General features: G+C 40.2%; 1 protein-coding gene across 2 annotated transcripts in view; it reads right to left on the minus strand.

Moving 5' to 3' along the window:
- LOC126236044 (uncharacterized) overlaps positions 1 to 24022 on the minus strand; it is a 148674-nt gene that overhangs the window by 12106 nt on the left and 112546 nt on the right. Inside the window, exons 1-2 of one of the 2 annotated variants that reach the window (XR_007544867.1) lie at positions 3471 to 3627; positions 2447 to 2543 (exon numbers count right to left, since the gene is read on the minus strand). Coding sequence is in view for 1 of the 2 variants with exons in the window: in XM_049945079.1 (XP_049801036.1) it covers positions 2447 to 2543 (97 nt within the window). In the remaining variant the exon portion in view is untranslated. Of the gene's footprint in view, positions 1 to 2446; positions 2544 to 3470; positions 3628 to 24022 lie in introns of those variants that run through there. The other variant, XM_049945079.1, reaches the window with a different exon arrangement.

Below are 24022 nucleotides of genomic sequence, written 5' to 3' on the forward strand. Positions count from 1 at the left end.
AATTGGGGAAAGAGTGACCCAGATATGATGCCCAAGTTGTGATGGCAATCATTAAAACAAAGACTTTTTATTGTGGTGAGATCTTTTCATGTAATTTCAATCAATGGCCTCCTTGTCCAAATGTGAAAATATTTTTTTGATGCCCACTTACGTACGGAAATAGGATCATCGTAATAAAATACCAAAACTAGAACTAGAGCAGAAAGATTTAATCATTCATTTTCCCCCACATGCTGTTTGAAGTACGAAGGTGGTTCGATGAACCCACTGCCAGACAGCTTGTGTGACTGCAGAGTAGTCACATGTGGGTGAATATACAAAAAGACAATGTAGTCTCCAGTGCTGCTACAGGACAGGGTGTCACCTAACTGTTATTCAATCTGCACCAGGGCAAACAATAAAAGAAACAGAAGTAGATGAAGTTCAGGGAGAAGCAATACTAACTTTTAGTGTTTGCCGACAACATGTCAGAGAAGGCAAATTATTTAGAGTATCAGTTACACATGGTAGACACCATTGTCTAAAGAGGTTACCAATCAAAGTAAAATAAAGATAATGGACTGTAGCCAAATGAAGTTGGGTGACACCGAAGGAAGGAAGACATAAAATGCATCAGACTGGTAACAGCAAGATTAAACAGAAATCTGCTGGTATTTAATATAATAGTGTGCGTCCAGGTGTTCTGCACACAGTCAGTCAAACTGAGAATACTTAGTACTGAAAATCAGTTTAAAGTGTTACGAAGCTATGTCTCTGGGATGTAGCTTTATATGGGAGTGAAACGAAATGAAACTTTGCTACTGTAAGCAGGTTATAATGCTTGTCGGTAGCAGCAGTTCTGCTGAGATGAAATACTTGCACAGGATGGACTAGCATAGAGAGCTGCATGGAAACAGTCTTCTGATGCAACAGCAGCACGAACAACAATAAATCAGAGTGGCTGAAATCACTGAGACTGCTGCGTACTCTTTCTGACCAGAGGTGGATTTTGCAGCCTGCCACTCTAATGTAACACACTAAAGCTCATCTGTTTTAAAAGAACTCAACGAGAAAACATATGACCAAGGGAACTACACTCCACAACCTGCACTAGCATCATTTAGGTACTGTGGTAATTTGCACATTAAAGATAGCTATATTTGAGGTTTTACAAATGACGAAATGTCATGTGATCACTGCATGTCACTCTAAACGCAATGTTATTTATGAATAAGTTGGTGATTTTAGCAGACACGGAAAAAGATCTGAAACGAGTGCTGCACATGTTTACTGAAATAGCACAGGAATACCAATCAAGCATCTCTGCAACAATGACTAAACTGATTGCATTCAGAGAAAAGCTGGTCAATCTGGGGCAAGGTAGGTAGTTATTAACAAAACAATTCAACATGGCAACTGGACATCACTGGTGGGATATAAATAATGGAATGAAGAAATTAACTATTTATATAAAGTTGAGGCATTGAGTCACTGACAGACACTTGAAAAGACAGAGGTGGAGAGTGGGACAGAGGGGTAAGGGTTGCCAACAGCTGGCAGGGAGAAACAGTGGACAGGGTATGAGTGTGGTACTAGGGTATATCTGGAAAAGCCAGGAAAGTTGGTATGTTGGCAGGAAGTGAAGGAATCTTAGCTCGTTCCACAAGCTGAGGCTTCAAAATGAGAAACTGCAAAGTCTTTCAAGAAAATCATTTTCTTCCTTTTGGATTTCCCCTGTTGTGCATGAAAAATGATTTGAGCATCGATTCCTGCTATATCCATCAGAGCATAAAATATGACCAAAGGCTATCTTCTTGTCACCTGTGCGATGGAATATGCACAACCCAACTGACTGTGTTTACTCCACATTAGGAAATGGGACTCGAAGTAGTAGATGAGTTTTGCTCTTTGTGCAGCAAAATAACTGATGGTGGCCGAAAGAGAGCTATAAAATGTAGACTGGCAATGGCAAGAAAAGTATTTTGGAAAAGGAGAAATTTGTTGTTCTTGAATTTAAATATAAGTACTAGTAAGTCCTTTCTGTGCACATTTGTATGGGATGTAGTATGGACGTGAACAGAAGCTTTTGCAGTGTGGTGGTGCAGAAGAATGCTGAAGATTAGATGGGTGAATTGCATAGCTAATGATGAGGTACTGAATAGAATCTGGAAAAAAGAAATTTGTGACACAACCTGACTAAAAGAAGGGATACGTTGACAGGACACATTCAGAGACATCAAGGGATCACCAATTCAGTATCTGATGGAACTGTGGAGGGTAAAAATCATAGGAGGAGACCACGAGATTAATACAGTAAGTACATTCAGAAGGATGTAAGTTGTAGAAGTTACTCGCAGAGGGTGTGGCTTGCACAAGATAGAGTAGCATGGAAAGCTGTATCAAACCTGTCTTAGGGCTGAAGAGGACAACAAAAAAAATAGGTTATGTAAATAAAAGAATGACTTACCAACAGTGGAAGTATTTCTTCAATTTTTTCCTTAATTTGCTGACACTCCATATCATCAATGATGTCAATCATATCTTGAAGAGTAGCAACAGATGCCCTGAAAAATATTAACTATTTCATTGTCTTCATTGTATTAAAACTTCTACAGCATTAGAATTTCAATGCAAACAAGAAATGGAAGCCGTGGTCAGTGTGCCATCAGGTAGATTTGATAGTGTTTTGAGAAGCAGAAATGGAAAAATTTGCTTATGGTACTTGTTTTCATTGGGGCTTTTATGGCAAAGAGATAAATAGTGTGCGCGTAGTGGGAGAGGGAGTGTTTTAAGTCAACAATAATGATCACTACGATGGCAAAATAGCCTTTGCCACTATCATTTTACTTAAACCAACACAAAAACCAACATTAAATATATGCTCTAAAATACATCTGATTGGGAGAACTAACAGAATGACACTATTGGCTTGGTGCACGATTTGATATATTCTCTCTTACTACCACACACTTTCTCACCACTTGGGTTCTTTGCTGCATACGTGTCTGGGGCTATGGTCTGTTATATGACCAAGCTATTCGAGTGGATTACACTATTAGGAAATGATTACACTTCTGTTGAACTCTTCATGCCTATCATTTGCATAGTGGAAGGTTTATTTAAACCCTTCAACCATGGCTTTAAGTTTTATGGAAACGTCTTCTTAAGAACTAATTAGTAACAATGAGCTACATATTGTGACAGAGGTAAGTTAAAAAATTAGCCTAAAGACGTCAGTAAAATATTTAATACCATGGAAGCGAAATTTTATGTGTTACTGGTCATTTTCGGCTATTTTTAAACGTACCTCCGCCACACGTGTACCCCAGTTATCACTAAACGCATACACTCTTGTATTAACAGTTACAGTTATTCCTCTTTCATGCAGTAGAAATACCAGATAATTCCGCGTGCCTTGCGACGAATAATCTTAACCTCTTATACACGTTTATCCTACGATCTGACGCAATACCTTCAGCTTATAATCATACCTGCTGGAAAATCTACGCGCGTTGCGCCTGCACTTGACAGCTTCTAACGGAACCCAAATCTACCTCAGCGTCGCCAGAAGCCCAGGCACAGTTGACGGTCAGGTCGATTGAGCTGTTGTCAGCAGGCTACCGCACATGCGCGGGACTGAAGTCTAGTATGAGCTGTTTCGATCGATTAATAGCCAGGCACGCACGGGCGATTTTTCTGTCGACGCGACTAACAACCGCTGTTGAAGTACATCAGGATGAGCAGACAGCGCCAGGAAAAACGCAAGTACTCTCGGTATCATAATATGTAACGGCATCGCCATGGCATTCATGGAAACAATTGTTAGGTGGCGCTTTTGCTACGAACGAGAAAACGGCGCAGATATCGTTACTGGTTGCATCCAATTCTAACTGGTGAAAGGCCAGTTTTATAAATCACATGAGGAGTTACAAAATCTAAATAAATGCTTTCAGTACAATCGAATGAGTAAGAATACTTTTGGCACTGCCTCAAGCAATAGTGCAGAAAATAACAAAACAAGACACGACGTAGTCTGCGCCACCTGTGAAGTGGTTACCACTGACCTTGAGGCAAGCACATATCATTTCATTCAACAATTTTTATTGCCTATGATTACTTTACATTACTGATCGGATACATAAAGAAAATCACTATCAAGTCGAAACTGGCGAACTTGTTTCCCGTGAAAAGTGCAAAGCCAAGTTGCGCACTGAAGTTTCTGAGCTGTTGCGGTTGTCTGCAGAGGGGCACAGAAAAACGGTTTGTGGAGGTTCCATTTCATTTAGTACATTTGACGAATATGGCTGAGCGAATGAAGTTGCTGGAGAATAAGTTCCTCTAGTTCAAATGGCTCTGAGCACTATAGGACTTAACATCTATGGTCATCAGTCCCCTAGAACTTAGAACTACTTAAACCTAACCAACCTAAGGACATCATACAACACCCAGTCATCACGAGGCAGAGAAAATCGCTGACCCCGCCGGGAAACGAACCCGGGCGCGGGAAGCGAGAACGCTACCGCACGACCACGAGCTGCGGACTAGTTGCTCTAGTAGTGTTGGTACAACGCATGTCTGCACCTTACTTTTCGGATTACCCTCGTAACACATTTTTTACCCGGAACTCCAAAACAGTTACCAAAAACTACTTTAAGCAACACCAAATTTTACGAATTTATCGGTGGAGGACCCCAATTCGCCTTTTGTTAAGCGATACTCCATTCTCCCAACCCTCCCCCACCCCCCTTCCAATGACCAACTTCTAGAATCGCCCCTGCATGTTCGGATGCTGTGGAAAAACTGGTGGATGCTGATGTCTTGTATTCCTCATTTTGTCTTCTTTAAGTTCTTCCTTTTGTTTCTCTTTCAATATACACTCCTGGAAATTGAAATAAGAACACCGTGAATTCATTGTCCCAGGAAGGGGAAACTTTATTGACACATTCCTGGGGTCAGATACATCACATGATCACACTGACAGAACCACAGGCACATAGACACAGGCAACAGAGCATGCACAATGTCGGCACTAGTACAGTGTATATCCACCTTTCGCAGCAATGCAGGCTGCTATTCTCCCATGGAGACAATCGTAGAGATGCTGGATGTAGTCCTGTGGAATGGCTTGCCATGCCATTTCCACCTGGCGCCTCAGTTGGACCAGCGTTCGTGCTGGACGTGCAGACCGCGTGAGACGACGCTTCATCCAGTCCCAAACATGCTCAATGGGGGACAGATCCGGAGATCTTGCTGGCCAGGGTAGCTGACTTACACCTTCTAGAGCACGTTGGGTGGCACGGGATACATGCGGACGTGCATTGTCCTGTTGGAACAGCAAGTTCCCTTGCCGGTCTAGGAATGGTAGAACGATGGGTTCGATGACGGTTTGGATGTACCGTGCACTATTCAGTGTCCCCTCGACGATCACCAGTGGTGTACGGCCAGTGTAGGAGATCGCTCCCCACACCATGATGCCGGGTGTTGGCCCTGTGTGCCTCGGTCGTATGCAGTCCTGATTGTGGCGCTCACCTGCACGGCGCCAAACACGCATACGACCATCATTGGCACCAAGGCAGAAACGACTCTCATCGCTGAAGACGACACGTCTCCATTCGTCCCTCCATTCACGCCTGTCGCGACACCACTGGAGGCGGGCTGCGCGATGTTGGGGCGTGAGCGGAAGACGGCCTAACGGTGTGCGGGACCGTAGCCCAGCTTCATGGAGACGGTTGCGAATGGTCCTCGCCGATACCCCAGGAGCAACAGTGTCCCTAATTTGCTGGGAAGTGGCGGTGCGGTCCCCTACGGCACTGCGTAGGATCCTACGGTCTTGGCGTGCATCCGTGCGTCGCTGCGGTCCGGTCCCAGGTCGACTCGACGGGCACGTGCACCTTCCGCCGACCACTGGCGACAACATCGATGTACTGTGGAGACCTCACGCCCCACGTGTTGAGCAATTCGGCGGTACGTCCACCCGGCCTCCCGCATGCCCACTATACGCCCTCGCTCAAAGTCCGTCAACTGCACATACGGTTCACGTCCACGCTGTCGCGGCATGCTACCAGTGTTAAAGACTGCGATGGAGCTCCGTATGCCACGGCAAACTGGCTGACACTGACGGCAGCGGTGCACAAATGCTGCGCAGCTAGCGCCATTCGACGGCCAACACCGCGGTTCCTGGTGTGTCCGCTGTGCCGTGCGTGTGATCATTGCTTGTACAGCCCTCTCGCAGTGTCCGGAGCAAGTATGGTGGGTCTGACACACCGGTGTCAATGTGTTCTTTTTTCCATTTCCAGGAGTGTATTTAAGAGACATTCCTCGTATGAAGCAACATTCTTGGCTTCTCTTTTAGTAGGATGTCTTACTTTTGTGCTCTGTGCTGCATCGTTGTTGCCGTTTTGTGAAGATAACTTTTGTTGTTTGCCAGAACTATGTTGCTAGTGGTCAGTCCGTCTTCCATTGGAGGGAGTGGAAATAACATTGCAGCGAAGTACAGATATTTTCTGTTTTCTTGCAGCCTCGCCAGACAGGCTTTTTTGTGATGCCAGTTCTCTCGCAAAACAGTCCTTCATATTCTTCCATTTCTTTTGAACTTCTTTACCTGTCACAAATGAAATTAATACTGCGTACACTTTATTGTAAGTATGTAGCCTAATATTCCTATGATTAAACATTAATGCTGTTACTGAATATTATTTCTTCCAGATGTCTTGTAATTGGAAAGAGCTTTCGCTCATTACGCTACGAGTATCTGCTGGGAGCCACTCTAATCAAAGAAATTGTGAAGGATACATGCGAACAGTTGTGGAAATGTATACATCCTCTTCATATGGCAGAAAAAACTCAGGATGACTGGATAATTATTGCCACACAGTTTCTAGACAGAACCGACTTTCCGTATTACAATAGTGCTGTGGACGGATAGCATTCAAGACACAAGGAACCCGCCAACACTAGCTCAGAGTTTTATAATCAAAAGATTTTTTTTCCGACAATACTTTTGCGTGTAGTGGACGTTGACTGTTGTTCCACAGTGATACCCGTGCGCTCTTACGGCGAGGGTGGGCATTCTGAAGCATTCACGAAATCCAACTTCTGTCAAAGACTTACAGTTAATTGGTCAAACTTTCCAAATCCTCGAAAATTACCTCACGACGAGGAAGGAAACTTAAGTCTTTTAATTTTGTAGGAGGCGAAGCATTTGCACTACCTAGACATCCTGCAGCATTATTCTAAGAGAATTCTGACAATGAAACAGTGTGTTTTTGACTAACGTACGTCGTCCTCGTAGAACGGTGGAGATACTTTTGGGATTTTGGCTAACAAATGGAGAATATTTCATCGGCCTATCGATGTGGACGTCGGTTTTTCAGACAATTGTTAAAAGCATGTTGTATTCTACACAATTTCGTAAGAAGAAATGACGGTGTACGAATCGAGGACAAGTCATACGAATGCCTCCTGCATCACTGGAGCCTATAGGAATTAGACCCAATGTGGGGTACACAGATTAGGAGTTACTTTGCAATCTGCTTTGTTATTCCACAAGGATCAGTCAGTGCCTTGGCAATATGACAAAATATAAATTGTGGTCATGACGTTGTCTACATGAATGAATAAAATTTGTGAACTTTGAAATATCTTTGTTTTTATTTTCTGGTGCAGGAAATTCAGTCCAGTTCCGAATGACGCTGCAGCACATTTCACCCCATAATCTCTCTTTTAAACTGCGACCACTGTATTATTGTAATTTCCTACTGTAGAGAGCTGGCCTCTTTCCTACTTATGCAATTCGTCTTTCTGAATCGACAACACAACGTTGTCTTTCGTAGCGCAACTCTCGTTATCAGACGTGCTGCTGGCGCACAGAACTTGTCTGTCTGCAAACACACTGCGAGAACGACTGAGGAACAGTATAGCAAGTGCGTGTGATCCATTCAGCATCTGCGACTCGGCGTCGCGCGTAGAATAGAGCAGGTTGCGTTGTTGCGTTTTTAAAAATGGCCGCTACTGTTTGATCGCAGGTGCGCGCGCTCGTGTTCCAGCCATCGTTTTTCAACTTTGCGATGAACTAATCGAGATGGAAAATTACACGTGCGCGTCTAGACTAAAGACTAGATTATACGACGACACTGGGTTGCGCCACGCTGCATGAAACGAGACGCACGGAAATGATTTCATAATATATGACTGTAGAGACACGGCGACACCGTTGTTCAGTTTCGTCGTTTTGTGAGTGCCGCATTCGTGCCTAAAATGAAAGTTTTGGCAGCTGCACGATTTGTGGGGGAGTTAATGTCCGTTTGTATGAAATCGCTGCACAAGACTAGAAATAAGAAACTTGTTTGTGTCCGTGGCTGAATAAAGAAGAGGCGTCATCTCGGTTGTTCGGCGATCTTGCTGAAAGAAACTGTAATGGAAGCCCCGAAGTTGTCTTAGTTATCTTAGTGCGCTACCAGAACAGTCCACGTTTCTTCTAAAGGAAGAAAACTATTGTAATGCATGAAACAATGTCGCCAGAACTGAAATTTACATATCACATTGCTTTCTATATAGGGCCCAGAACTCTCGTTCTGCTACGAGGTTCAGTTTTAGTTTGTCATGGCGCATTTACATTAACACCATATTTAATTAAGCTTTCTTCAACACATGGTCCACTGAGCTTCAAAGAAAGAATAGAGCTCGCTGTGTTGGCGAAAAATGCATTTGGAATTCTGGTTTTTAAATTTCGCTTGTACGAAAAGCCAATACCACAACGACTAGAAATAGTTTACTTAACTGTCAGTGCTTCATCACAGAAAAACAACTCCCTAACCGTATGCAAAACTACAGCTAATAATATACAAGGAGCACGTGGTAATGTTCACCAGCCACGTACAAAGAGAAGCATAAATGCAAACACTGTTCGAAGCAGTCCGCATTAAGGAGAGAATGGTTTGATAACTACTTTCTTGATGATTCTGTACCGCATCAACATTTCGAAATTCACTCATATTTTCTGAAAGACGATGACTAATGTGGCTTAAATTAATTAATAAATAAATACACAGATAAATATTGAATAAAAAATTCAACTTTCCAGATTTGTACAGCTTTTAATCCTGTAAACGATTTTCGTTAAAAAAGAATCGGCCAACTCGAGCCAAGAGATTTTAGTTTTGTAAAAGCCAACTATTCCACAAGCAAATGTTTTGCACGCCTGTATTTTTCATAAGTCATTTGTATATTTACTACTAATTGAATGAATTTTGCTCTACAGCTCATACACTTTCAACCTGTTCATGTTCAAATCGCGTATGACAGTTTCATGCAAAGCAGTGCGGCTGCTTGTTACTGTACACCATTTAAAACCCACGAACACTTATGCCTAGCATTGATATCCAATAAGCAAACAATTCCCTCCGTTCCTCACTTCAGACTTCAGTTTGTTTACACTCTAACCTCCAGTCTCGTGCAACTAGTATCGCCAAAGCTGAAATAAGGCAAAAGTGTTTATCTTTACCAACGAGTTGAGCTAACACACGCCGTGCATGCGCAGTGGCGTGCAACCATGTATAGTCGTGTAAACTAGGCTTAAAACTATGACAACCGAGTGAAACAATTTTTTCACCCTGACTACTGCGCATTCGTGATATTTGCGACCGTCAGAACAAAGCCCCTACCACGCCGGCGAAGTGAGGTAACTGTCCCCCACATTGAAGGCCCCAACCGCCGCCATTTGCAGGGACGAATGTAACTAGTAGATTGAAGGATGCAAGTGACAACAGTAGCATTGTAAAACAAAATAAAAGCATGTTGGCTTCACAATTCTCGCTGAGTACCCAAATTTGTCTGAAATTTACTCTTAAAAACTGCAAATTTTTGGTAAACACTAAACGGGCCCTCCACGCCGACACTGAATAGTGACCATTCAAAAAGAATTATGCCAAAATGCAGAAATTTTTTCGCCTGGTTTATTAACCATTTGTAACTTTCAGAGAAGTCACAAGTGGGGAATTTTGAGTAGAAGCTACACATTTTCTTGTTCCCTTGTTAAAATTTGCTTCTTTTGCCAAAACTCAAAGGACTTTACAATGTCTCGCCTCAAATGTTGTGCAGACGCAACTGCCAGAGAATTCTGAGACGGTGGTTTTAATACTGAGGAAAAGTACGGTCAACATCTTATGAAAAAGCACATCCTCGGTGCAAAACAAACGTGCTCTATTTTGTTCCAAGACCTAGAGCACTTCTCGTTTCACCAGCTACAGGTGGCCCTTAAAAATTACATTCTTTCATCGGAAAAGTCTGTAGTTAGTGGAATAACACGGTATATAATTAAGTTTTGCATAATAACCATACGGAAAAATACTCTCTTTGTATGCTATCATTTGCTAAAATCTCATTTCGATATCTCAAGTAGTTTATGAAATATGAAGGATGTTGTGGATATTTCACTCTGGCTTTATCACTGGCGCGGTGCGATCACAGAAGAGTGCGTTACGTCAGTTTGTTTTCTCTTGCAAACTATTTCGAATTTCGCGCAGTCTCTCACTTCCCTGTAAATATCCCAATAAATTTGAACATCAGCAAAATGATGGGCGCATCGTAATGAACCTAACACATAAAAAGCAACAAGTGCAGCAAAAACGAATTTGACAGAATCATTTCTGTAATATCGTTTGAGAAAGATTGCAAACTGGTCAATGCGTATCGGACACTATAACGTGGGCGACCTATACTAAGGAAGATTCCATCGCACAGAATTGTGTATACAACATTTTGTTAAGATATTTGACAAGTAGTACTAGCAAACACGACCAGATAAAGTATGTCAAGTGTCTAAATGCCGTTAAGACTTCAGGCTCTCTGCTTCATACTTTTGTATTTTCTTCTTAATCTAAATACATATATCTACTTAATTATTCAGTGAGCTCCAATTCGTATTTTAATTTGGATAAGAGTACATGTCTCCCATCTTCCCCCCCCCCCCCCCCCGCTGAATTTTTTGTAACCCAGTTACAGCACACGTCTATGATATGCACTAAAATACTAGGTAGACAATTTTTGTCTGCAATGCATTACACATTTTATGAATGTACCTCGCAGTTCTAGCACTTTTTTCCCAGCAAAAAGTGTTTTAGATATATGGCACTGATGGAGATTGGGCTACACTGTAGATCAATTTTACCTCAACTCGTATTTAATATTCATTACCTTCCAAACCAACTTAGATCTCAGACTACATTACAGCTGTCAGTCACCACAACCAAGATTTCTATGGAGGAGGGGCACTACCAAACTCAAGCCATTAATCTCTGTAATAAAGTTTACACAACTGCTCCAATTTTGTTCACATTCAAAAGAAAATAACTAAGAAAGATTACTATTTTGTTCTCTGCTATTACTTTGAAATATTACTGTATCTCATTGCTACCTATCAGAACCCCTCCGAGAGCATTAAAGATAAACACCAGTCCTAATTGCCCAATTGTAAAGTGACCTGTTTCCAAATTACATACAAAAATAACCACTATTTCAGTAAACATATAACTCGAAAATGGTGTTTTGCTGATTAACATTGTTCTTATGTGAGAAACATAATATAAATGTGAAAATTAATACTGTCACTAATCGAAAGAAATGTAGCACATGGTCAGGATGTACCAGTAAACCTACAATTATAAAATTACTACAGCAAATTAAATCGAACATATAAATAAAGCACGTTAATTGAATCTCCGATATATGTTAGCACTAAAATTCAGGCACTAGTTGATTTGTTATAAACAAATTTAGAAATGTAATTGTTACCTGTAACATAATTAGTCAGAAAATGTTATATTAACTCTTAACTAAGTTGAAAATAGGTTCACCTTGTTCAGCACTGAGATTGTAAATTTTTAGCAATGTGTATCTCATATTCGGTTTAACTTTTAATTGTGATTTTACATAAAATTGTAATTTTCATTGTAGGTAATTGTTAACAAAAGTATAAATACAGGTCACGCAGGCGCCTTGTGATGTAACCGGTACAGTTCACCAGGCTCAGACACCAGAGTTCTGGAAATATATTGGTGTTAAAACTGCACTGTACTTTGGAATTTATTTGGGAGTCTTCCGCAATCCTTTTCATAGGCTGCACAGCAACGAGACAAATCCAGGAATTTTACAACACCCCGAGAACTAAACAACTCTCACTGTTGGTAGAATTGACATGAAAACAACAGCACATCGACTGGGCATTTCACTCAAAAGTCAAAACATTTGCAACGCGGAGGTGGGAAAATATAAACATCTCAGTTTACACACAAAGAATCAAGAGCTGGATAGGTACAAGAAAACTTATGTTTTCAATGATTACACAGTTTATTTTCAACAATTTGACATCTTATGGGTTACCTACATCACTGATTATGAAACAAAATAGATTTTGTCAGTGTTCGCCTGATTATTTTCCTGTGCAAACTGGCATTTCATGTATTTGCAATGTGGTGAAAATTAATTTTAATATACTGCTTTACTGCAGGTTTTACAATAATATGAACTTTATTCTCAGAGAAATCATTTTCAATTAAATGCTCTTTCAAGTATGGGAATAAATCTCACTGTATCACTATTGGCACAGCATTTAACATTATGTCACTGACCACACTACCTTTTGGATGTACATTACCAGATGACAGAACTTGCAACCTTATTAGTTTCACTGCCTCTCTGCACACAGTACCAACATCTGTTGGTAGCATGATCTAGCCACCATTGTCTTGTCTTCTTAACAAATCCGAGTATTGCACAGGTTCTACACAAAAACTATGTATGCAAATGCCAATTTAATTATTTTACCAAATGTTTGACATCAAATCCAGCAATGTAAATAACCACATTGCTAGTGTATTCATCCATATGATATGTTTTCCAATCCAAGACAGGAGACGTGTGTTATCTTGAACCTGACAATAAGCACTTGCATTATGTTTAACCTCATTTGAAAGGAGAAAATTCCTGTGGATTGCTCTGAACTGGAAGAGAGATGGATTGTTATTCCAACCTAATCTATACCTAATGAAAGAAAAATACATTTCCAGGTGATACGGGCTTAACTTGTACCACACTTAAAAGTGGAAATACATACCGTACACAACATTTACAAACCACTTCGTATTAACAGAATCACTTCCCTTCTGCCATAAAACACCAGTAATCAGTAATAAAAATTTATAGACAATGACAACCTACCAGAAAAAAGATCCAGAATAGTAGCTACATCATGTAAGATATGCCACCGATCTGACTTGAACAAATTATTTATTGAGGCTATAATCTATAACTAAAATTTCCAATACAGATTTTGCCTATTTGAGGTTTCGAATAAACCTGCAATTTCAGTCCAAAGATTCTGAACTATATCCTGATTACGATACTTTCATCCTTGGGATGCCACGAACTGACTCTTTCTTGGACTAACCTCATTAGTTTCTCATGCTCCACATTTCTTGTGTGAGAATGTCAGTCGATTTGTCTGAAGAAAACAAACTGATTTTAATTTTATTGATTGTCTTCTGAAGTCTGCTCATTCAGTAGACAACATCAGTTATAATGTGACCATGCAAATAGTGGCATATGATTTGAAAAGATCTGCCGTCTCCAGCTGATTTGGGCCACCTGCGGAATCCACCGATATTGGAGCCACTGTGACCACAGCCTTACTGGAACGCATATTTCACAGGTTTCGTTGTCTGACCACTTATAGCGCTAGGTGACACTTGTGCTATCTTTGTGTTGCTCACATGTTTCTGAGCTAAATAATGAAACAGTGCACTAGATACGTATTTTTTTCAGGCTTAGAACTAAACGTTTCGAGAATTTATTGTCATTGTCAAGTGCAAATACTCAGGTAAGTATTTTGTGTGCTGTTTGTATGTGTGTTGTGCCTATCTTGCATCGTAATGTGTCATCTTTCTGCGGTGAAGGCACAGTACTGGCGCTCATGAAACCTAAAATTACAGATAAAGGGACGTAAGGCGAAAGGTTAGGGCCCATGTACTATCATGGCTCATTTCTTGTTACTACTATATTGGCATAAATACCTCTGAAACAGGTAGGCCTTTGGCAATCACCATTTCAGTTAATTACAACACAGAAAGAGCAAGATATCAGATCTCAAAAACAGGGCAATAAAACAGGTAGGCCTTGATTAAGAGTTTCAGCTAACCCAGATTATGAAATAGCTCCTAATTTAATTAAAAGGAACAGGCAGGCCTTCAACAATACCAGCTTGAATTAAGTAAAATTATCAAATAGAAAACAGCCCGGCCTTTAATAACAGCTACAATTAAGTACTCAAGTTTGAATTGCCTTCTAAAAGGGGTTGTGCCAGCAGGCTTACAAACAAGGAGCACAAGGTACACCAAACAGGAAGGCCAAGAAAGGTTATAACAAGATGACTGGCCTTCCAGGGCCCTTTTCGTTGGGTACAGACCAGCACATGAAATACTAACACAGCAAGGTTAATTACGTGAAAGCAAAAATTACTAGACAAAATGTGTACCCGCATCACTGCAAGATACCACCTCTACAGCTACGGCAAAATGCTGGAAAGAATACCAGGCTTCCAAAACCAATCACATAGCCTCAGCAACTGCAAATTTTGAGACCGCAGCACCACATAAGCCAATATAATTAACAAAGCCATGATGTCTGCAATGGGCGAAGATATCTCTAAAACAGCAACAGGCCGTATTACAAGACAAAGGTACTTCTCTGATATTCGAACACGTTTGGCTGGGAGGTCGGCGAAAACCCAACCATCTACGTACCACGTGACAACAGGTAACGTGAGAGTGGGGTGATGGTCCAGCCACAGCATGGAAGTAACATGTTATCGCTCTGGTTCAGGAAACACCATGGCCTCACACAGTTTAAGATGTCCTGTTTAGAAACAACTAAGGGAAGTATTGATTCAGAAAAGCAAACAACAGCCACAACTGACGGAACCGACTGGTGGTGAAGTAGATCAGCTAAGAAACCACAATGATTGCAGCACACCCATCGGTATCAATTTGAAAATAACAGTTCAGATCTCAAAATCAAGAACTTAACTGAAGTTCACGAATTGAAGCTGATGCTTGCCGCTCCAAATGGGGCCCAGAATTCAGCAGAGCAAAACTGGCTTCAACACTAATTGGTGTGCACGTCCCAGAGCTGGCTGGCCAGGTTACGCACAAAGACAGCACTAAGCCAGCCATGGATTCAAATCGGCCCACAGATGTGCCCAGCTCACTAACACACTCTCTCTCTCTCTCTCTCTCTCTCTCTCTCTCTCTCTCTCTCTCTCTCTCTCTCTCTCTGTGTGTGTGTGTGTGTGTGTGTGATACTAGAGTAAATACTTGATCACAACAATGAGAAATTCTTGAAATGCATCGAGCTCAGCATGAAAAAATACCTAAGTTGTGCAATGTTTCATTATTTAAAGAATGAATGGCAGTTGCAGACTTTGCAAAAACATCGATTGTGATCAATGAAAATGAGTCCAACGTAACTGCTTCACACCTGTGATCAGCACTTCTTGAAGAAGCAGTGATACAAAACATTAACTGAATACGTTAATAATTATTCCTAACATAAATGCCCTCATCTACATCCAATTTCCTTTCAGATATTTTGATTTTATGCATATGATGATAAATTCAATAAACTTATCTCCTTTATTTTGGAAACACAAATTTTGTTGCTCATTGACAATGCATTGCAGATAATTAGTTCCAATGTTAATAAATTGCAATGTAGTAAATACCCATACATAACAATGCTGGAAGTTATCTAATCTGAAGAAAAATGATCCTTGGTTTAGTTTGGTAGGTAGTAGCTTCCATGTGTCCACTGGTGATGAATCTGGTATACAGCTTAATTTCAATAATATATGTGTAACAGCATAGCATGATTATTTCTACCTACGCCACCTCCCCTCTAAAGAGACCCAACTTAGTGCATGCATGCCATTTATAGCAATGAGAATTGTATGCAATACCCAGTTACCAGCTTTTGTTATGGATCCATGTAGGAAGATAGAGAATTTATTTGTTTTGGAAGTGGTGTTAACAGAGGATAGTGAGAGCCTTTTGCTTTTGATACACCAGACTTTAAATATGCAACGCTTTTCCACATAAAAATCCATCAAGGGCATAAAAATATACGAAGAGGTATGAAATTTTCACAAGGTTGAGATGTAGTTCCTTTACATGGCTAGCAGGAAACTAATACTTATTTTCTTCAACAAGAATGCTATGAGACTGAACGCAAAAAGTTATGTGCATGCACGCACTGATCTCTTTGGAGCAAGTGTCTAAAGGCCTTGGAGCAAGCCAGAAAAAAAATTCTGATCTACCAGAGCTAGATCTATACTCCATTAACCACCCTGAGGTTCATACCAGAGGGCACATCCCACTGCACCAGTTATTCGGGTTCCTTCCTGTTCCATTCACGCATAAAGTGCAGGAAGAACTATTATGATCTTATCCTCACGATCCCTAAGTGAGCGGATAAGTAAGGGATTGTAGTATATTTCTAGATTCATCATTTAAAGCTGGTTCTTGAAACTTTGTTAACAGGCTATTTCAGGATAGTTTACGCCCATCTTCAATATTCTGCAAGTTCAGTTTCTTCAGTATCTCTGTGACACTCAACCACAGATAAAACAAACCTGTGGCCATTCGTGCTGCCCTTCTCTGTCTATGTTCAATATCCCTTTACTCCTGTTTTGTACGGGTCCCAAATCCTTCAGCAATATCGTAGAACTGGTTGCACGAGTTGTTTGTAAGCTATCTCCTTTGTAGACTGATCGCACTTCCCCATTATTCTTCCAATAAACTGAAGACCACCACCAGCATTACTGATGATTGAGTCAGTGTGAGAATTTCGTTTCATATCCCTACAAAGTGTTACACACAGATATTTGCATCAGTTGGTCGATTCCAACAGTGACGCAATGATATTAGTCATACGATACTACATTTTTTTGTTTTGTGAAGGTCACAGTTTTACATTTTTGAGCATTTGAAGTAATTTGCCAATCTTTGCACCACTTTCAAATCTGAACATATGACTGAATATTTATGCAGCTTCTATCGGACAGTACTTCATTATTTCTAACTGTATCCTCTGTCTATAGTCTGAGGTTGCTATTGATATTGTCTGCAAGGTCATTAATATGCAACATCAACAGCTAGGGTACCAACACACTTCCTTGGGACACCCCTGAAGTTTCTCCTACATCTGACGATGACACACTACTCAAGATAAAATGCTGTGTCCTCACTACTAAGAAGGCCTCAATCCAGTCCGAAATTTCACTTTATACCCCTTATGACTGTACTTTTGATGATAAGTGTGTCATACTGAGTCAAATGCTTTTCAGAAATCAAGAAATACTATATCTATCGGACTGCCTTGATCCAAAACTTTCAGTATGTCACATGGGTTTCACATGACATGTTTTCGGAATCCATGTTGGTTAGCATGGAAGTCATTCTGTTCAAAATACCTTGTTATGTTAGAGCTCATAATACGTTCCAATGTTCTACAACAAATCAATGTCAAGGATATCAGATAGTAGTTTTGTGGATCACTTCTACTACCCTTCTTGTAGATCGATGTGACTTGTGGTTTTTCGAAGAATTGGGAAAGCTTTTTTTTGTTCAAGGGCTCTACGAGAGATTATAGTTAGAAGAGGGACTAACCAGCCGCAAATAGAGTATAGAGCCTGACAGTGTTCCATTGGGCCCTAGAGCTTTGTTCAATTTTAATGATTTTGGCTGTTTCTTAACGCCATTGACACTGACTTATTTCACTCATCATCTCGGTGGTATAAGAATTAAATTTGGGAAATTCTCCTGGGTTTTCCTTTGTAAAGGGACGTTTGAAAACAGAGTCAAGCATTTCAATTTTTGCTTTGTTACCCTCCGAGTTCCCGTCTCATTCACTAGGGACTGAACATGAACTTTGGTATCACTAACAGCTTATAAATATGACCAGAATTTATTTGGGTTTTGTGAAATATCATTTGACAGTATTCTGCTACAGTAGTCACTGAAAGCATCAGGCGTGGTTCTATTGACAAGTAAATGTGTTTCATTCAGCATCTCTCTACCCAAAGCCCTACACTTTGTTATACACCAATTCTGCAACAATCTGTTTGTTGCCACACCCGCGTTGTGTTCACTCATACCAGTTTCAGTGTGGACATCCTCAAAAGAGGTCAGGTCTATCTGTTCCCATTAGATCCAATGAAATTAACTGATCATATGGCATTTATTGGCCAGGATATCCCTTTCAGGGTTCGGACATCATATTGCAAGTCTTCTAGTGAACGCCAGTTCGGAGACTTGCGTGTCAATGATGATGGACACACAACACCCAGTCCCCTGCCGGGAATCGAACCTGGGCCCCCTTCGTGGTGGGTAGTAACGCTACTGCTGCACTAAGGAGGCGGACATTAGATCCAATATATTTCCATCACAAGTAGGTTTCCAAACTATCTGTTCTGGGTAGTTTTCAGAGAAGACATTTAGTAAAGTTTTGCAGGATGTCTTATCACGCCCATCACTAACGAAACTGGAATTTCCCCAGTTAATTGTCGGATGATTAAAGTCTCCACTGACTATTACAGTATAGTTGGGGAACTTTCGTACAAGTGAACTTAGAAAGTCTCTTAAGTTTTCAGTTACATCAGGAGATGAGTCTGTTGGGTGATAGAAGAATCCAGTTAATTCCAGCCGACCCCTGATGCTCTGTCTTGCCCTACCAATCTCACACGCATCTTCAATTTCTGTCTCAGTAGATTTGAATTCCTTGTTTACAGCAACAAATACACCACCACTATTATCTATTTGCCTGTCCTTTTGATATACTCTTAAATGTTCCCCAAAAACCTCACTGGTTGTTGAAACTAGTTGCAGTCGTCCTTTGGCTGCAACTAACAGCCTTCACCCAGTCACAAACCGCAGGAACTCTGACAATACCTGCATCAAATGCATTCATGTGGTTCCAATGGTTGCAACTGTATCTCGAATGAACCTAGAAGCTTTTTCCACTTCTGGCTGCAAGTGGAATATGTTTGTGTATTCTTATCAATAAAATTCAAGTACTTTGCCTCATTTTGATCACTCAGATATACACACTAAACAAATTACCAAGTATAATAAAAAGCTGCTATAAGAGGGGGGAAAAGTATGGTGCTAGTTACATTTCAGTTGTGCTGAAGAACTTTCGCCTGACATAGAAAGCATGTGACTTATTTTTGAAATACATGTATGTGACCATGTTGTAGAGGTAGACTAAATATTAAACACTAGTCAACTATTTTATTATGGTATTGGAGCTTTTCTCACAAAATTATTACAAGAAGGCCATACCATACACCACTGGTACACTGGGGATTACTTTAAATACACTTATATGAATATTTTGAATGTAATTATTTTATGCCCATGAAGTAATCCTGTATAACTGCAGTGGCAGCTGTTGTTGAAGAGAACAAGAGCATGTGAACACCTTAACTTTCGGATTTATTGGTAATTTTTCTTTGAATACTGTTAAACATAATGTAGATGCAGTAATCTGAAATACACAGCACTAAGTCTACAATGTTACGCTACATTGCTACCCCTCCGTGAAACTTGGCATCTGGGTTGCAAGCACACCTCCAGTTGTGCATGTTTTAAGGAGCTTTTTTGCATGCACAACTGGTGTGACATAATTGCCTTATGGGCCAAATACATACGACTTTGATAAATAAAGTGAATGGTTCATGGTATGCACAGCTAGCCCTTACCACTTTAAGTTCATGCCAGTGCCACCTGGTGGTGGCACACTCAACCAGACTTTCATCCCCGTTCACTTAGGATAAATCGTGCTAGATGGTAGTGCACTACTCAGGTATGACAGTTAACTCACTATATGGTAAAATTAGATTGGACATCAATATACGTTATAGCTATCCTGATAGAAAGACCTATGTTATGGGAGTACTCTACTGCATTGACTCCTTGCTTAGCTTGCATTTATCGCGAATCTCTTGCCCAACGCAAAGTCCCGAGTGACTGGAAAAAAGAGCAGGTGACGCCTGTATATAAGAAGGGTAGTATGACGGATCCTCAAAATTATAGACCAATATCCTTAACATCGGTTTGTTGCAGGATTCTCTAAGATATTCTCAGTCCGAATATAATGAATTTCCTTGAGACAGAGAAGTTGCTGTCCATGCATCAGTACGGCTTTAGAAAGCATTGCTCCTGCGAAACACAACTCGTCCTCTTCTCACATGATATCTTGCGAACCATAGATGAAGGGTATCAGACGGATGCCATATTCCTAGACTTCCGGAAAGCGTTTGACTCGGTGCCCCACTGCACACTCCTAACTAAGGTACGAGCATATGGGATTGGTTCCCAAATATGCGAGTGGCTCGAAGACTTCTTAAGTAATAGAACCCTGTACATTGTCCTTGATGGTGAGTGTTCATTGGAGGTGAGGGTATCATCTAGAGTGTCCCAGGGCAGTGTGGTAGGTCCGCTGTTGTTTTCTATCTACATAAATGATCTTTTGGATAGGGTGGATAGCAATGTGCGGCTGTTTGCTGATGATGCTGTGGTGCACAGGAAGGTGTCGTCATTGAGTGACTGTGGGAGGATACAAGATGACTTGGACAGGATTTGTGATTAGTGTAAAGAATGGCAGCTAACTCTAAATATAGATAAATGTAAATTAATGCAGATGAATAGGAAAAAGAATCCCGTAATGTTTGAATACTCCATTAGTAGTGTAGCGCTTGGCACAGTCACGTTGATTAAATATTTGGGCATAACATTGCAGAGCAATATGAAGTGGGACAAGCATGTAACGGCAGTTGTGGGGTAGGCAGATAGTTGTCTTTGGTTCATTGGTAGAATTTTGGGAAGATGTGGTTCATCTGTAAAGGAGACCGCTAATAAAACACTAATCTGACCTATTCTTGAGTACTGCTCAAGCATTTGGGATCCCCATCAGGTCGGATTGAGGGAGGACATAGAAGCAATTCAGAGGCGGGCTGCTGGATTTGTTACTGGTAGGTTTGATCATCATGCAAGTGTTACGGAAATGCTTCAGGAACTCGGGTGGGAGTCTCTAGAGGAAAGGAGGCGTTCTTTTCATGAATCGCTACTGAGGAAATTTAGAGAACCAGCATTTGAGGCTGACTGCAGTACAATTTTACTGCCGCCAACTTATATTTTGCAGAAATACCACAAAGGTAAGATAAGAGAGATTAGGTCTCGTACAGAGGCATATAGGCAGTCATTTTTCCTTCGTTCTGTTTGGGAGTGGAACAGGGAGAGAAGATGCCAGTTGTGGTACGAGGTACCCTCCACCACACACCGTATGGTGGATTGCGGAGTATGTACGCAGATGTAGATTCTGAATGAGATGTAGTATACTAAGTTTAGGATTTTCTTATACAGTAATCAATTTGAGGTGCTGAGAACGAAGAAGTACATCACTGTTGATTGTGACTTATTCATGCTTCTCATACCTGTTTATCTTATAGTGGATAAGGTTTACCTGTGCTAAAGGCCCACACTGTATGTATGAAACATTCACAAAAAGCTGTCTCTCAGGTTTCTTGGATATTCACTTAAATGTGGGATTGTTGACTGTGCTTTTGGCCCTTATAGTTCTCAGAACCTCATTTCTATTCCAGTCAAGTGATCATGTTCATAGACAGTACTACTTGAATTTAATCATTTCCACAAATGGCAATTTGAGTTTGGAATTGATTGTTTACTTAACAGGAATCTGCTTTCATGTGCAGTGTCAACATGAACTCCATTGAATCTGTTTTTATGTGCTAACAGCAAAGAAATTACAAGGAAAAGTTAGCCGCAAAGGAACTAGAGTCTTCTATCGTCCGGAAAAGCGACGAACTCAAATAAGCTCGACTACAAGCGAACAATGAAGAGTATAATAAGCGTAAGTTGTTGTGTGGGTACAGCATAAGAATGTCCGATTTTCAGCCTGCAAGTTAATTCAGTAAGCGATACATGTGTTAGCGATCTTGTACATTTGTCTGAAAATATAAAAAAGCACGAAAACTCCCATTCACACAAAAATGTGAAACTGAGTGTAATGAAAGCTTAAACGTTATTTCTTTCTTGCCCTAAACTGTACGTAATTATGTATAGAACAACAAAAATCCCCAAAACAATTCTGTCCTTCTTCACACAAGTTATTATTATTATTTCTTTCTTGTCTCAGACGTTATGTCTGGTTAAAAATGGAAGGTGACGCGGACCTTAATCAAGCGTGACTTCCTTTTAACTGTACGGTATGTTACATTGCATTTAGGAACTTTCGGGTAATTGAACAAGTGTCAATAATTACAGATTTCTGTAGTTGTATATATAAGTTTGGATGTAGCTGTATTGCATTGATGTACTGGTGGATATTGTGTGGTATGACTCCTGTAGTTGATAGTACAATTGGTATAATGTCAACTTTATCCTGATGCCACATGTCCTTGACTTCCTCAGCCAGTTGGATGTATTTTTCAATTTTTACTCCTGTTTTCTTTTTTATATTTGTTGTATTGGATATGGATATTTCATTTAGTTGTGTTAATTTCTTGTTTTTATTGGTGAGTATGATGTCAGGTTTGTTATGTGGTGTTGTTTTATCTGTTATAATGGTTCTGTTCCAGTATAATTTGTATTCATCGTTCTCCAGTACATTTTATGGTGCATACTTGTATGTGGGAACATGTTTTATAAGTTTATGTTGTAAGGCAAGCTGTTGATGTATTATTTTTGCTCCATTGTCATGTCTTCTGGGGTATTCTGTATTTGCTAGTATTGTACATCCGCTTGTGATGTGATCTACTGTTTCTATTTGTTGTTTGCAAAGTCTGCATTTATCTGTTGTGGTATTGGGATCTTTAATAATATGCTTGCTGTAATATCTGGTGTTTATTGTTTGATCCTGTATTGCAATCATGAATACTTCCATCTCACTGTATATATTGCCTTTTCTTAGCCATGTGTTGGATGCATTTTGATCGATGTGTGGCTGTGTTAGATGATACGGGTGCTTGCCATGTAGTGTTTTCTTTTTCCAATTTACTTTCTTCATATCTGTTGATGTTATGTGATCTAAAGGGTTGTAGAGGTGGTTATGAAATTGTAGTGGTGTAGCCGATGTATTTATATGAGTGATTGCTTTGTGTATTTTGCTAGTTTCTGCTCGTTCTATAACGAATTTTCTTAAATTGTCTACCTGTCCATAATGTAGGTTTTTTTATGTCGATAAATCCCCTTCCTCCTTCCTTTCTGCTTAATGTGAATCTTTCAGTTGCTGAATGTATGTGATGTATTCTATATTTGTGGCATTGTGATCGTGTAAGTGTATTGAGTGCTTCTAGGTCTGTGTTACTCCATTTCACTACTCCAAATGAGTAGGTCAATATTGGTATAGCATAAGTATTTATAGCTTTTGTCTTGTTTCTTGCTGTCAATTCTGTTTTCAGTATTTTTGTTAGTCTGTCTATATTTTTCTTTTAGTTCTTCTTTAATATTTGTATTATCTATTCCTATTTTTTGTCTGTATCCTAGATATTTATAGGCATCTGTTTTTTCCATCGCTTCTATGCAGTCGCTGTGGTTATCTAATATGTAATCCTCTTGTTTAGTGTGTTTTCCCTTGACTAAGCTGTTTTTCTTACATTTGTCTGTTCCAAAAGCCATATTTATATCATTGCTGAATACTTCTGTTATCTTTAGTAATTGGTTGAGTTGTTGATTTGTTGCTGCCAGTAGTTTTAGATCATCCATGTATAGCAAATGAGTAATTTTGTGCTGGTATGTTCCAGTAATATTGTATCCATAATTTGTATTATTTAGGATGTTGGATAGTGGGTTCAGAGCAAGGCAGAACCAGAAAGGACTTAATGAGTCTCCTTGGTATATTCCACACTTAATCTGTATTGGCTGTGATGTGATATTATTTGAATTTGTTTGGATATTAAGTGTGGTTTTCCAATTTT

This window comes from Schistocerca nitens, chromosome 2 (assembly GCF_023898315.1).
Source record: "Schistocerca nitens isolate TAMUIC-IGC-003100 chromosome 2, iqSchNite1.1, whole genome shotgun sequence".
NCBI lineage: Eukaryota > Metazoa > Arthropoda > Insecta > Orthoptera > Acrididae > Schistocerca > Schistocerca nitens.